Genomic DNA, 17,113 nt, shown 5'->3' with positions numbered 1-17,113 from the left:
GGTACAAATTGACGCAGAATTATTACCAACTGTACCTATAGGCGCAAAAGGGTGTAGACTTGAGTTTTATATTTATATAGATGTAGATACTTATATTGTAATTCGTTTTAGATAATTCAACTTCCACCCTCGCTTCTCAAGTAACCAGTAAGCACCAGGATCAAGTTAACATTTGTTGTCAAAAACTTGTGTGACAATTTGCTGAAACGGTTTTATCACCTCTTGGAACAAAAAATTTAGTTCTAAAGATATTTTTTAACAAAAATATGTAGTCCAAACAGCAATTAAAACCAAATATTTCGTAGGACAACTCGTTACGTAAGGATCTTTTTGCAAAGTGTTAACTTCTACAAAGCGTAAGTTGCACTTACTTCTGAGTTTTATATGTAATTTGTAAACATGTAATTTAAGATGTCTGTGTTAAATAATGTAATGTGATTGTATCTAAATATACTTGCAATTTAACAACTGTGTATTCTTTATCTATATTTGTTATTTAGATCGAATTAGGGAAATTACTTCATGGATTTAGAAGCTAGTCACCAGATGGCGCTACTCTGATTTTGATGCTTTAGTTTACAGTACACCCACCAGGGTCCGCCAAAATACCATACAAATCATAGATATATAAATACAAATTTGTAACATTGCTGTTTCTATTCTGAGAAGGCCGTATTCTGTGCTGTCAATTCAGTTTTGTCATTTGATTTAAACATTTCGAATTTAATGATTGTTTAGTAGTTATATTGAATCATATAAGGTCAAAAATGTCTGATTCTGAATTTTCTCTAGACTTCACCATCACCTTCGTTAGTAGAAGCAGTGAAAGTAGCCTCACAAAAATTGAATATATCTTTACTTATGTCATAGTATCTTGGTATCATATATATCTTCTCTTATATATATGCTTGGTATATCTTATGCTTATGTGTATATCCGGGAAAAAAGTACTCACATAAAACGTGATAATTATTTTGTTACCTATCAACAGAGATAATATCTGAAACGTTTTTCCCGTCACAAAAAAAAACACTTTGTTCTCACGTTTTATACATCATTTTTTTTGGAAACTACATTCAAAATTGAAAAATTATCGTATGCAATAATGGAGTTTGACACTTGACACACAGTAATCTAGATACCTACGGGTATGTTTTCAATTTTAAATATCATGATTAAGATAATTGTTTTTTACTTTCCTCACTAGACAGGAAAATCACATTTTCTTCGCCCTTTTTAGAGACGAAAGTAGTTGTTTCTAAAGTAGTTTCAGAAAAATGCGGTTTTCACGCGATGTTTAGAATCTAAATCACCTTTTATGCCAGTACCCACTTTTCATATCTAAGGTGGAAAACAACTTAGCACTCCGAACTAGTAAGTAATTTGTATTTATTTATTTATTATCCTCTTGTTCTGGGCCCTCAACAGGTTTGAGCCCGATTACAGTGACCCGCATAATGCTTTTTAGAGGTGCCTCTGAAGAAGGTCTTAAGTTGTTCTATACTACTCCTGACGGCCTAGACTAGACCTTACGAATTAGAAAAACTGCAGGAAAACCGAATTCGGAGTAGCCGGCAGAATGCTCAAAACTGGTCCAAGATAATTTCCATCTCTGCCACAGGTGAAAAATTCACCTCAACCCAGGTTCGAACACCCTCATAAAGCCGGTTTAGCGTGTCATCTACTCTAAACAACGGATACATATCTTTTTTGTTACGTTACGTTACCTAATCCACGGAAAACCACGTGCAGATCTACCTAGCGCCACAGGTGAGGAGGCTGCTGAATGGTTTAATTATTCCTTCTTCCTTCACTAGTCATATGTCTCTGATAATCATCTGAGTTTTTTTGAAAGAAAGCTGCCCGCGCCGTCTCGAGAGCATGAACGCTTTTTTTGATAGCCATCTTGGTTTATAAATTGTCTTCGAGAGAGGATCGTATCTTTAAGTTTGTTGGGTTTTTTTTGTGTGTTTAATGTTTAATGTTTTGTACACAGCATTTTACATTTTTTATAATTTTCAATGATTGCTGGATCACGTGTGTGGAAAATACCGTTAACTTTTATTGTTTCAAGCCGTTATCATTTTTGGTGTAAATGTGCTAAATTATTGTTTAAGTGGTAATTTTGTTTTCATTTTTGTTTCAACGGTACTATACATACTCTATCCTATGTATGTTTGAGGATAAGCACACACAGGAACAATATAAAACGGCACCAAATTATTGTAAAGTAAAAATATCCAGCGCTACGACCAGAAATAATTCAAACGATTTTACGCTTCGATCTTTGACATTGACCCCTAATGACAGTTCGACAGTTTGTTGGCAATAGAAACTACCAGCTTACAAAATTGGTCACTCGTTTTATTTTTCAGCATAATACTGCCTCGTGTAATCAGCTCGTTTTGCAATTCCCTACCCCCCCGACACGTTAGAGACAGTTAGTAGAGAAAGCTTAATACACTTATATGGGGATAGGACTTTTTTGTTTAATTCAACTGTCAGCTGCTATTATTCCATTTGCTAAAAACGGTGTGGTCACCGAGAGCAGGTGCAGAGCAGTTTGGGAGTCAATCAACTTCGAATGGAAAGCACTTTATGATGTTGAATTTTTTGACTCGCTCGATATAAAGCCGCAAGGAGGCAGGCATTTAGTTACGTTGCGATTCGTCGGTTTAGTATGCACTTCCAATATAGGTTATTTTTTAAGTTTTCAAAGTTCACATTTTTTTAAAAATTAAATACAATAATCAATAAATGACATTTTGGAGCCAAAATAAGAAATTATTAAAACTATGTGGCACCACAACACTAGGAATTAGGTAGATAAATTCTGTGAAATGGTACCTATTACTATTTTCCCAATTTGCAGTGTTTTGTGGCTTGTAAAACAAATTAAGAATACTTACGACACTTTAAATAACGTATTGGACACATCTGTAGTCAATTTTTTGGAGCCTGCAAAGTATCCCGACTTCGAGGAACAATATGACGATTTAGAAAACATGGATTTCATCAACATGCCCAGCATAAATTTTGAACCAAAACAAAACATGTGGAAAACGTTGAAATTTATTTACGCCCGACAGATTTTAAAATGGGCAAACAGTGATAAAGCATTTGTACGAGAGAATGCGGTTGGCCGGCTTATCAATGTTACAAATTTAGATAATTGGCATTACTCGTATTTGGGTCAGCAGCTGAATGCTAAAACCGCAGTGACATTAGCTCGCATGAAAAATATTGATTATCGTCTTTTTCCAAAACCTCCGTCGAGATACTTAACTTACAGCTACGAAATGCTCGTCAAATGTATGAAGGATTTACTTACCTCACTAAATGATGAAGCTCCACACTCTTGTGTTGAATATTTCATCAACAGAGCATTGGAAGAGGTGAGCTACATTTATCCGAATTTTGACATTTTGCATTTTGTGTACGACGTTGCAAAGTCGAGGACATTTTGCCAAACAGTACGAATGCCAACTGCCATTGCAGCAATCAGTGGTGTAAGCAGGGTTGTGGGGGACATACAGATCATTGGGGAAATAATGTCAGGATTCTTAGTCTCGGCCATGCCGGGGCACTTTGCTTGAGAAATTGCAAGTCAGTAAAAGTAGAAGTTTTGACAAAATTTTTTAGGCTACTGGTTGGTAAGATAGATCATGGTCCAAAGTAACAAGAAAATAACTATAATCAAAGTTATAGTTACTTAGAATCTAACAATTGAATTAAATACACCCATTTCAAATGGGGGGGGGGGGGCTGTTGGTCGCTTTTGGGACACCCTGTAGGTATAAACAATACTGCCAAATTGTGCATAGACAAAGAACATGGCAAAATGCCAAATATTACACTAGAACTACTTTTAATTTCTTTTTTTAAGAAATTACCAAAGCCTGCCAGAATGGGAACAGTTGGCATTTTGGACATTCTTATGTTGTAAGGTACATAATATGGTTTAGCAAAATGTTCAGATTCTATTTGATCTCGCCAGATAATTCACATAATTACCGCGATGGACAACCAAATGAAATTAATTCATCATTTCGGTTACTGTAGATATTTACAGAAAATCCCGAAATACATCAAATTTAAATTCAAAATTGAAATTCTTAAATGTGATCCCTACCTTCCCCCCTTCTAGGGACAGTTACAACCCCCAATTTGTTAAATGGGAAGTATGGGATTTTGATATCTCTTTATACTCTATCCAAAAATCGAGCCAAAAATGTTATTGTTTTCAAATTTATTGCAAAATTCACATAAAAGACATAAAATCTGATTACCGAAATTCACTAGAGTACACTAAAAACCTATTTCCCATATTAACCTTTGGCCAATGTATATCCTGATCTAGGAAACCCTCAAGTTGTAGTGAATACGATAAGGTTACAGCAAGATGGTGCACCAACACATTACCAATCAACATCCGCCAGTACCTCAACATTTTCAAATTACTGGATAGATAAAAGGGCCAGTAAAATCACCTGATCTTACACTTAGGCTGTTTTTTATGGAGATATGAAGAGCAGTGCTATATTGAAAGGTATACGTCGTATATGTTAAAAGTAAAATTTAGTTAGCGTAGGTATATAGAAATGAGAATTGTTAGATACGCAAATATATGGTCTTAATACCTAACTTTAAAGTTTGTACTGATAATTCTTTAATTCTATTACTTTAGAACGTGCTTTTGCTGCTACTGTAACTTCTGGGTAACCAGTTGTTTTCTAAAGAATTATACAAAAATTGAGGCCTCGCAGCCCCCCCATATGATAGGTTCAGCGGTGTGCTGGAAAATATTTATCAGAGGGCTCGCCTAGCCAACTAATAAGTATTTCAATAAACTGGAGGCGATACCTGTAAATGCGTGTTTAAAACATGTCAGTAAGTTAGTATCGAAAAATTAAAACTGCTAAATATGTACTTTATTTGGTGTAGTTTGAAGGAAAAATATACGTAATTAGTAAATTAATATTTAAAAAAAAGCACATGGCCCTTAAACAAGAAAAAAACAGGTGTCATTCTAAAAGAGACCATATATATTGTTCGTTTTGCGAAGGCTCCTTGACAGCTCTGGCACCATTAGTAAATTTAGTAAGGGTTAGAAACTTATAAATTATCCATTTCAACAATAGGCTCTGCGAACGTGATTAAATTTAACAACAGGCTCGCGCGCGCCCAACCGAGCCCCCTCCAGCACACCCCTGGATAGGTTCTCATCCCCCCGGTTAAACACCGAAGCTCGCACGGAAGACTATTGTGTACAAAACTAAATCATGTGATTATGATTTAAATTTGACGTGTTTCGAGATTTTCTATTAATATGTACAGGGTGTCCCATTTTCGACTTTTACAGCGTATTCCCGTAATTGTTAGTACTATCAAAATAATATAGGTGGTTTTGGGTCTAACTTAAAATGGTACAATCCAAATTTGAAAATATTCGTTCGCTTAAGTGATACGGGGAAAATAAAAAAATTGTCAACTTGAGAATGAGAGATATTTCCTTAATTGAAAGAGATACGGAAAAATGTTTTCAAAATAAGTAAGTATACGGGGTCTTGTAAAAAAGTTAATGGACCCTACCATTTTTTTAAATGGAACACACTGTATATTTTGTCTAAAAAAATAGAATATTAAATTCTCTTTTCAAAAATTTAACATGTAATAATTTAATCAATTCACAGTATTTTTGAAATGTTTTGGATCACTTGAATCTTTTTAATACCATTGTGTGCTATATTTTTGGAAAGAACATTCAATATGCTATATTTTTAGATCAAAATGTACAGCGTGTTCCAATTACAAAACTGAGGTTATGTCTGATAACGTTTGCACTTGACCTTGTATACTTTATTTTGAAAGCGGCAATATTATTCAACAATCATTATAAAGAAACTTTTGTAATAAACATTTTCCTGCATCTCTCTAAGAAAATACAGGATCATTCTAAAATTGCCGAGAAAATTGCCAATTTCCTCTGTATCTCTTAAGCGAGCGAATACTTTCAAATTTTGATTTTACCGTTTTAAGTTTGACGCGAAAAGAGCACATGAACACCTATATTACTTTTTTGATAGCACTAACAATTACGGAGAGTCAAAAATGGGCCACTCTGTACAAAGGTAAAAGCTTGTCTTAATTGGGCACTAAACAATAAATTGGATCGGGTTCAGTGAACATGCAAGACAAAAGCAAAAATTGTGCATTGTGATAGATTGGAAGGTTTGCATATTATTAATTTAGCTAATCACAATTCTGTGTGAAATCTAAAAGACTGCATTTGGTATAAAAACAATTTTCATAGTAGGCACTATGTTGAATGTGAACAACAAATAACGATAGTTTGAGGATAAAGTAATAGTGTATTATTTTCAATGTCGTTATACTTAGCACATTTAAGTATTGTGGTGATCTCTCCTAAGCATATGGTAAAAATAATTAAAATTGACAAAACAATTATTTCCTTTGGAGCACATTATGTTAATTTGTAAATGTTTATTTGTATAAGGATATCTACCTAAAGGAAATAATTACGATGCAAGTCAGTAGACTATAATCCGTGATTATCTGCAGGATCCAGCTCAGCATTTTATAGAACACAAATCAATGTCGGAACTACGAAACCGTATAAAATCAGCTTCAGATATATTACCACTTTGCCTCGAGTCCCTATTGCATCATTGTTCTTTGGGAAACAATGGCCATGATATTATTCGTCTGGATGGTTTACCATTATTAATGGAGATCTATAATCGATTTCAGAATGATTTGGATACTAAAGTTAAACTTTGCAATGTATTAGCCTTTGTATCTGTTTATCCCAATGTCGTAGAGGATTTTTATAAAACAGGTAGGTTAGATAATGGAATGCTCATTAATTAACTTAGGGAGCAATTTTTATGTGGGTGTGAGTGGACAAAGTCATAAAAAATGTATAGATAACGTTTAATTTAACCACTGACTTACTCGCTGACTTGGGTAGGTACATAAATTCATGAAGGCACAAAGAAGCATTAACCTAATTTGTAACGGGCCAAAGCTCTGTCCTCCATGGTATCGACCAATCTACAATACATACAAAAGTCTTCTTTACTATTAAAATTACGCAAATAGCACATAAACAAAACAAACTATTTAACCTCAATCCGTTATGTCAAACTGGGGTAAATGCTTGGTAAATAACACTAATAATAACAGACAAGCGCATTAGCGCCTATTCCACATCTAAGGACAGAAGTATAATTCCCTCTTCCAATGTTGGCGATAGGCGTGTCCACTCGTTTATCCATATTATATCATATTTTATATATATGCCTGAATCTAAGCATGGCAAACTGTACACTTGGACACAGATCTTTTTTTGTCATAGGGAAAATGGTCATGAGTATGATTACATTTAACCCTACCTATCTTACAATCTGTGGCAATAATATCCAGTAATCACTAATGTTAATTTGAAGAAAATTTTTTAAAACACACTCCAAAATCAAATTTTAAGTATAACAATAAAAACGGACTTCCCTCTCACAAAGTGCAATGTGTCTATCTACAAGAGAGAGAGAATTAAATAATATTGGTTCTTTGATACTAATAATAACGATATCTGTATTGGTTCCCGTTATCATAACTTCTTGAATAACGGTTCCGGTTGCAAGTCAGGGGCAATCGGTTCCTTCATGATAAAGGTAACAAATACAGAACCATTTCTGGGTGCTTGGTTGAGATTCTGTGTTTTGATGACGGAAGTGTTTTTTTTTTAAGTTTTTTTGTTTTTTATATTCTATCAGTAAGAAGGCAACAAGAATTTTCTAGTTTCGTGGCCGTAGACGTAAAGGAGTGAATCGATGGGCATTCGCTACTTGATTCTCTATCGGGTCGCGTGTGCACATCGAGTGACAAATTCGTGACACACAGACAAACAACAAACAAGAAAGTAACCATAAACAAGCATAAATTGTTTACTTTCTTCGTAGATGATGAACAGGGAAGGGGCTCTCTATACATAAAACTAGCATACTTTCAAAACCTACGCTATATAATGCAAGAAGAATCAAGCTCTTAGACAAATTCTCCGAAATATTGCATTTTCCCTTTCCACCAACTATTTCGAGATATTCACAATTAAGATTTTACATCGCCAGTAGATGTGTCTCGTCTAAATGATCTTTCCGCCCTTTGAGAGTACCTTCCGCCAACACTCCATTCTGCAGATATTTACACTGATAGTTTTCACATCACCAATTGATATGTCTCGTCCTGACGTTCCACTTGCCCATTATATTCATTTTGCCTTTGAGAGTACTTTCATCGGAGAATATTCGTTGTTACAGTTTTGACATCACCAATGGGTATATTTCTTCCAGACGTCCCAATCGCTCTTTGTGAGTACCCGCTTCCACCGACAATCTGTTCTTGAAATATAAGCAGGATTATGGTTGGTAGAAATTAATTCCTTTTGTTGAGACCTTTAATTTAGAATACCATAATTAATTTCAACCCCCCCCCCCCCCCGGACGGTCACCCACTGATCTCGAAAAGGAGTCGCGCGGAAAGGTTATAGTTTGTACAGACCTTTCATTAGAATACCTTGAACGATAGAACGTGTGTTCACTTCCCCTCTTCAAAAGTTTTACTTAGCACTACTCTACTAAAGGCATGCGTATTACGTTTGCAAAATTTGAGACCAATTGGTTGTCGCATGTAAAACTTTTTACTTTCAAAAAACAGCATTTCAGCAATTCATGACGTCCCCCCCCTAAGATAGCCAAATTTAATAGTCGTCTGGCAGACCTTCAAGGTATCGGCTAGTCATTGCAAAAAAATTCCAGAGCTCTAGGACCATTCCCCTAAAAGTACTTTAACACAGCAGACATGGATTCGGACGGAACGAAGAAAAAGTGTTTCAAAAAGATCAATTAGGACGGACAGACAAAACTTGTTTAGTACGTTACATACATCATAAGTAGTATATCAACTTTTTTTCAGAAGATAGTACCTATAGGTAGTGCTGGTGCAATAATCAAACATGCCTGTTTTTGAGGAAAACCCTTAAAAAATCATCAGAAAGGTTTTACTCTTAAAAATGTGGTAGCGTGTATTGAATTCATTTATATATTTTTATTCCGCAAATGGGATTGACACGTAAATTTTAGCGCGTTTTTAAAAATCCATTATTAAGTAGGTAGCGCGAGTATTGCGAGCAGCTACTTTATCAGTACCTAACGTCAAAAAGTCTGAACGTTCGGTGATTCGAACCATGTTCGAACGATAATTATACAGGGTATTTTTTTTTAAGATGAGCCATACGACAATGTAAAGGCGTTGAGTTATTTAAAATGGGCCATAGGGAAATTTACCTACATTGCATCAATTGTTTCAGTCATAGCTTCCTCGCGAATCATCTGCCACAGTACTGTAGAAATTGTTTCTAAAACAACAAATTTATTCAAATCAGATATAAACGTATAAGATTACAAAAGGTACCTACTCGAATTGTTTTCCACCGGCAACCAAACAAAACCCGATACTCAGCACAGAATAGCTCGCACACCACTCAGCTACTGTGCACTCTTGTACAAATTGTACTACATGAACACCTTTTCGAGCGGCGGAATACATGTTCCTGCTTCGTTGATGCAGTTTGAAGGATCAAATTGAGAACTGTCAGTGAAATAACTAAGCGCAAGGCCAAGATTTGAGAACAATTGGCGCAATGTAATTTAAATAACTTAACGCCTTTACATTATCTGTTGGCACACACCTACGATTATGATGTATGGCCCATCTTTAAAAAAACACCCTGTATAAATATATATATATTTTTGAACTAAAATTATAGTTGTAATAAAGTAGGACATAAAACGTTGAAAGCACCACTGGCGTTAACAGAAATAACGCCCGCAGCCGATGTACAGCCCTCGAGCCGGAGGCTCTCAGGCGTTATGTCCCTTATAACACCCTTGATATCATAATTACTATATGTACTACATGCAAGGTTCTGGTACACAATTAGATCATTACTTACAAATGACATTGTCATCTTGTCTCTTTTATCAATAGAAGGAAAGTTCAAGCAATTGTAACATGAATCATCAAGAATTTTCAAAACGGAAGATATTTATTATGTAAGTGATTGTGACACAATAAAAGTTTGGAGAGCTTTCCATTACTACATGTCCTTTGACTAACGACATTCTTAACCACTAAATATTTCCAAAACTTATTAGGCCGGTCAAAATAGACATTAACCCTTGCATAAATTCCCAAGAAGCTGAAAATTTACACGAACGTTAGGAATACCATTATAATGAAATTGTAAAAAGTCTTAAGGTAAGTTCATAGCTCTCCGTTCATACGTTTCCGTTTGTCTGTTAGCCAATCAGAAGACAGCAAATTTTTAAATCGTACGTCGTCCGTTTACGACGGAAAAGTTGGTTGAAGTTGAACATTTACGTTTCCGTTGGTCCGTTTTTAACAAGAGTGAGGTTATGTTTGGTACGTTAACAGCGTTCGCCTATTCGTTCTTCACGGTAATAACCAGATAGCAATGTGTTTTTACTTTCGTACCATTTTTACATACTGAAAATGACGGAGGGTACAGTACAAAATAAAGTATAGGTTATGGTATACTTGCAAATGTACAATGTGGACGGATTGCTATGAACCTTAACAAAATGTACTATTCGTTTGACGGATCAACGCAATGGATGAACGGAGAGCTATGAACCCACCTTTACACAATCCCGTGTGTGCAAAAAATTTTATTCAAGGTCAAAGTTCGCAAAAATGGGTTTTTTTAAATTTTTTAGAGGAACGGTTCGTTTTATGATAAAAATAAGCCAGACAAAAATTGTAGATCATGCAATTATCTACAAAAATTGTTCTTATTAATCACTTTTTTCCCTAAAATTCAGTATTTTTGAGAAAAAGCGATTCTAAAATTGGCTAAAGCAGGGGCGCCGACTACGTGGGTGCTTCGGGGCTTAAGCACCCACAGAAAAAGTTATGTGGGTGCATTGCACCCACAGAATTTTCCGGTTGATATTTGTCTATTTAGGTCTTTTTTCTCGATAGTTACTAAACACGAAGAAATTTAGATATATTTTTTTACTTTACTCACACGAAATAGCAGGAAAGATTTCTATAAATATTTTCCGTACGGCGTACAGACTACAGTAGTTGTTGAATTTGAATGTGACTACATTTGTAGAATCTGTACAGATCGTACAGCATTTTTATGATATCGAATTATCGAAATGAAATTACATCCGTCATCCGTTACATACATCGTCGATCGCCATCGTTAATTCTTATGAAAAATGAAATAATAGGTATTCGGTACATGAAGTTTTCAAAGCCGCAGTCCCAGGCCAGGTCCCAGTCCGGGGTTCCCAACGTGGGCGATTTATCGCAAAATGGGCGATACAACATTCATAATTGCTCCTATTTTTTCACATTTACGATATATCGGAAATTGGGCGATTTTGAAAACGCTTATGCGACTTCTTAAATTTAATTCCTTAGTTTATTTTTAATGACAAAGATTAACAGTACCTACCTACCTATAACTACACACATTTAATAATTGTCATGTGTAGGTATAGTACCACCATTGAATAATAAATCAGATTTATTATTCAATGGTACCACCTAAAACAGAGGATATGAAAACTGAGAAGCTGTTGCAAATTAAAATTAACGGTATCAAATGCTTGACGCATCAACGAAGGTGTCGCATGCATATGCAGATTATTTTTTGCTTACGCTTACCTAACCTTTAATATAATTAAAATTAAAGTTATTTAAAGACTTTTATTCTCATAATCTACAGTTATGCCTTATGCAATAAAAATAAAGTTTTTTTATATAAATCGAAAATAAAAACTTAAAAATCTACTCGGTACTTGGTCAATACAATTTCTTTCATACACTAAAAAAGACTACACCTACGATAGACGGTTATATCTATCTGTGGACATAATATGTGAGGCTTCTGGCTTGGTGAGCACCCACATAAATTTTGATAAGTCGGCGCCCCTGGGCTAAAGCTGTATTCCCCATAACATGCGTGACTACGCTGCCTATGCACATCATTGGACGAATAATATAAGTCAAACTATTAGTCTGCGTCACTAATACATTAATATTGAATGATAAGTGCTCGTCTTTCTGCTTTTCTTGAGTTATGGTCCCAACAAAATGCCATTATAGTCTTCAACCTTCTCTGGTATTGAAAACGTGGTACAGTAGGACGTCGATTATGCGACCTAATTGGGACAGGTAGTGCTTCGGATAATCAAAAGTTCGGTTAATCAAACAAAATACAATCCTGTATGAAACAGGATGAAAAAAATGAGTGCAAATTTGAATCAACTATTATGTTTTCAATTGAATAAATGGTGGAGTAAAACGACTTTGATTGTATACAATACTGCCATGCCTAGTTTCCTAGTTTTAAACAACAAGATAAGTAGTACAGCATTTAAAATAAGTAAGTACCAGTAAGTATAACAGTATCAAATACCGCACAACAATACATAATGTTTGTGTATGTATTTGTGAGCAGAGGCTTGATTTACATTAATTAATTAATTACATTGATCCTTACATCGACGACGAAACACCTGATGTATCACTGTTTGAACAATTTACGTCGACTCAGGAAAAAGACGAAGAAAAACAAGAAGTTTATGGAGAAAGAGAAACGCAAAAGAAGAATAAATTGAATGAGAAGACCTATTATTCTACGAAGATTAAATAAAATGGACCGTGGAGTAGGCCTACTGGAGAAACCACGTTAAAAAAACGCGTCAAGTAGGTCCGACGCACATTGAGACATACGCAACACAACCCACGGCCACGCACGCGTTGTATTCTATCGGAATTAAGGAGTAAACACGATTGTAGCACAATATACGATACCACGTGACTCATATCTGACGCTACACAGTACACTGAGACACAGATTGTGTAGTAATTTCAACAGTACACAAAGCGTGTGTTGCCGTGGGTTGTGTCGCGTGCGTCTCAATGTGCGCCGGGCCGTAAGCTACCTCATAGGTGGCGTGGAAACGTGTGCAGAGTATAGAGAATACAACTTTAGTAAATTTTGGAATCGCTTTTTCTCAGAAGTAGGTACTGAATCTTAGGAGAAAAAGTGTAAGGACATTTTTCGTATATAATAATTGCATGATCTACAATTTTTGTCTGAACTATTTTTATCATAAAACTAACCGTTTCGCTAAAAAATTCAGAAAACCCATTTTTGCGAACTTTGACCTTGAATAAAATTTTGTGCACACATGGGATCGATGGGGACTTTTCACAATTTTATTATAATGGTATCCCTAACGTTCATGTGAATTTTCAGCTTCTTATGCAAGGGTACCCCTATTTTTCATGCCAACTTGACCGGACTATTATTGCAATTTTGTTCTTTAAGAAGCAACATTATGTTATACTGTCTATGACATGTAAGTCCTGACCGCTTGAGGATCACATATTTTTTAACCGTAGTACAATCAATACTTTACCGCCGTTTATCTTACAGGATGGATTACTGTGTTGTCAAAATGGCTCAATGACAATGATATTCGCTTGTCTAGTACTGCCGCCAAGATTTTATCGAATCTAGATGATAACAGGGCAATGTATCAAAATTCGTTGCACATCTTACACCCATTATATCACTGTGACCAGAAAGCATTAGTTGATGTAATATTCGTACATGGATTGTTGGGAGGAGTATTTTTCACGTGGCGACAAAGGAGAGCTAACGTGTTTAGTGGATTGTTTAGTACCTCAATATTTAGAAGTGAGAATAAAACCATTGCGTTTTCTTCTAGCCAAACTCTGTTTTAGGAACTGTAACGGATGTACAGTCAAAACTGCTTCGAACAAGTGATCCTTTAGTAAGAGAGTATATTCAAGATGCAGAAGTTAAAGATCAATATGAATGGGACCAGGTTGGACAAGATTTTGAGTTTGTGTTGAATGACATACCAACAGCCACTAATGTTGAGGCAGAAGGTCCATACACTTGCTGTGGGTGTGTATTACTTTCTATAAATAAATAAAAATATATTCAATTTTTTTTGCTCTAACTAACATTTTACTTTCTTATGTGTAAATTAAAATTTTGTAGAAATAACGACTGTATCGCTCAAGCAGCTGAAGATTGCTGTACACATACATCATGTTGGCCTAGAGATTGGTTACCGAACGATTGCAGTGATCTACGAATATTAGGCATTAATTATGATACCAGCTTATCATTATGGGCAAAAATTTGTCCCAACGAACAAAAAAAATGCACCATTGACGAAAGAAGCGACGAATTTCTAACTAGCCTTTTGCAAGCTGGGGTGGGCGATAGACCAATAATATGGATCACACATTCAATGGGAGGGCTTATTGTTAAAAATCTACTATGGAAAGGTTAGTCTCTTAATCCTCTTGATTGATGTGTTTGTTTAGCGCGATAGGTAGGTACATAACATAACAATACTGATTTGAGTTTAATATATACCAAAGGTATACCAGAAGTATGTATCATAGGTCCAGTTTTACTTAATTTATGAATATAAGTATAAATGAACTGCTAGTTATTTATGTTCAATCATTTAAATAATTAAATTACAGACGAACGATGCTAGGTTACTTTGTCTTTCATGTGACTTTACCTAAACCACAAAAGTATTGTGGACTACGTTTAAATATGCTTTTTCAATAAAATGCAAAATTTTCTATACAATTATGGAACGTGGTACGTTTTCTAACACATTTCTAACGTTTTGCATCAAAAGCATATTAATTGTTAGTATTGGAACTAAGTACAGTGTACTTATTCTTTCAGCATGGGAAAGCAACTCCAAGCGTGCCAGGAAGTTATGTTTAAATTCAAAAGGTATAGTGTTTTATAGTACTCCTCACATTGGATCGCGTATAGCTAATTTGAATGCAACTGCTTCATTGTTACTGTGGCCATCAGTTGAAATACAGGAATTGCGTGAAGGTAGCATTTTTTAATAAAATCTCTGCGTTGAACACGTTGTTTTATGCTAATCTAAATTTATTTTAGATTCACAAGGATTGTATAAAATACAGGAAAATTTCTTACAATTTATAAAACAGGTTCCATTGAAAGTGCTTAGTTTTGTTGAAACAAAGTCTACCTTGGTAACCGCGATTAAATTTAATGTTTTATTTGTTGATTCACATTCTGGAAATCCGTCAATAGGAGAATATTTTGAAGTTCCTCAGGATCATTTAGGAATATGCAAACCTGCAAACAGGTAAGTTATTTAACTGTGGTAATAAGACTTTTACCTTAAATGAACACTAAAATTTGGAACAGACCACAGTGTAAATTAATATAAGGTGTATTAACTCTAAAAGGTATGGAAAATTGGAATACTTACTTTTACATAAGAGTCAGGAAAATTACTGGCGAGGAAATATTGAAGTACAAGTAGCTATTTTTTGCACAGGTTGATGCACCATGTAACTTTCCACAAAAAACTCCAGGACGTCATTTATCTATCTTAACCCATTTACGTATTATAAGCATTCAAAGATAACACACACAACACAACCCAGTCATTTCAAGGCTTCATATTTAAAAGATGATTACTATACATTTACTGTTGCGGAGTTTTGTGTAGGAAGTTTGGTCCTTTGCAGTTTATCTTGTACAAATGTTTACCTATCCAATTTGGTTTGCCCCGCGTTTCCAAACAAATGCGCGTGATCATGATTGTCCTAGGAAAACACCAGACCTCACTAAGACCTGGAAACAGACTGTCTTTCTCTTACATTGGATCGATCACAATATTACTTCTATTCTATTCACAAGGGCACCTCGGCTAGGCAGTACTATGGCACACCAAAGCCACATTGTGCCTACATCCTATCCCCTCGCAACTAGGTTCAAAGTCCGTTCCTCTCTATAAAGGATAGGACTGTTTAGCCTAAGTTGCTTCATCCTCCTCGGTTCCAAATAACCGCCGCCAACGAGCTCTCTCTGATCCAGTCTTTAATCTGGGCCATGAAAATGAAGGGAGCAATTCCTAGGGCAGGCTTGGGGCTGACGAAGTCCCTCCTACAGCCCTTTCGAGGCCTCCTGTTCCAAAGTGCGCTGGCACCCAAATCAGGAACCTACCCTATTAGACTCACATAATCTATTTAAAGTTGCTTGCCAATTTAAGCAGCAGTTTGTAAACACCTCTCTTTATTTTACACTGTGGGACAGACTCGGTTAAAGTCAAACTTTACAAGTCTGTATAGGCTACTATGTAATTAATGGAGATACTTTTTAGGATGTCATTTTTATATCAAAAAGTATTACACTTTATTCAAGAAATCGTAGAAGAAACAAAAGTAAAAGATCAAATTAACATAGGATTAGAGCAATAACTTTTATATTCCTGATGTACCTGGTCATTGTAGCAGCTAAATATTTAATATAGCATTGTGTTATGTTTCAAGTGTTTCCGTTTGATTTGTCTAACACTCATTTTCGAAAAAATACATCTACAGTTCAAGTTGGGGGGGGGGGTGTAGACCGCTTTTGGGACAGCCTGTCTAACATGTAGGTTCACGTGGAACTTCTATCCAGCGCCGCCAGATAGGTAAGCAACTAAGGCACCGCACTTCGGCCTCGCGCCAGTGTCCGAAATGCCATTGTGTAGGTGGAATAACCCTCATAAATTATAAGTCGGAGGAAATGTTTTGGTATATGTTCTACGCAATTGCCGAATTCGGCAGTGGGCGAAATTTTCACCCACAGCGCGTTATGGAATCTGCTATATGCACAGCTCCCGTTATGGACAAATTTGTTAGCACCGCTTTAGTCATTGGGCAAAATCAAGTTTCCACACCGCGTTGCAGGCAACCTTGACCTGACACTTTATTCTCTCTAGTAGGATGTTACGGAAGTGGTTATATTGAAACCCGAAGTCGGATGCTAAGTTTTTAAATTTGGTTTATCGGAATCGGAAGTGTATACCTTGGTGTTGAAAACAAAAACAATCGAATTTAAAGTCTTAAACAGTACTATACTGCATTCATTATAAGAAGGTAGTAGATGGCGCTATGTTTGAAGATA

The 17,113-nt window shown here is 35.6% G+C and overlaps 1 protein-coding gene across 1 annotated transcript; it reads left to right on the top strand.

Moving 5' to 3' along the window:
• Positions 1 to 2,685: 2,685 nt before the first annotated feature.
• On the top strand, positions 2,686 to 16,493 carry LOC116182957 (protein SERAC1-like). The gene is made up of 9 exons (XM_031503531.1): positions 2,686 to 2,822; positions 2,873 to 3,395; positions 6,583 to 6,859; positions 13,559 to 13,822; positions 13,870 to 14,056; positions 14,153 to 14,445; positions 14,864 to 15,022; positions 15,089 to 15,302; positions 16,326 to 16,493. The coding sequence occupies exons 1-9, from the start codon at positions 2,758 to 2,760 to the stop codon at positions 16,420 to 16,422; spliced, it is 2,079 nt and encodes a 692-aa protein (XP_031359391.1). The 5' UTR covers positions 2,686 to 2,757; the 3' UTR covers positions 16,423 to 16,493.
• Positions 16,494 to 17,113: the final 620 nt, after the last annotated feature.

This window comes from Photinus pyralis, unplaced genomic scaffold (assembly GCF_008802855.1).
Source record: "Photinus pyralis isolate 1611_PpyrPB1 unplaced genomic scaffold, Ppyr1.3 Ppyr1.4_unclustered_Scaffold8227, whole genome shotgun sequence".
NCBI classification, from domain to species: domain Eukaryota; kingdom Metazoa; phylum Arthropoda; class Insecta; order Coleoptera; family Lampyridae; genus Photinus; species Photinus pyralis.
The sequence above is the reverse complement of the archived record's forward strand: the minus strand, read 5'-3'. Positions and strand labels throughout refer to the sequence as shown.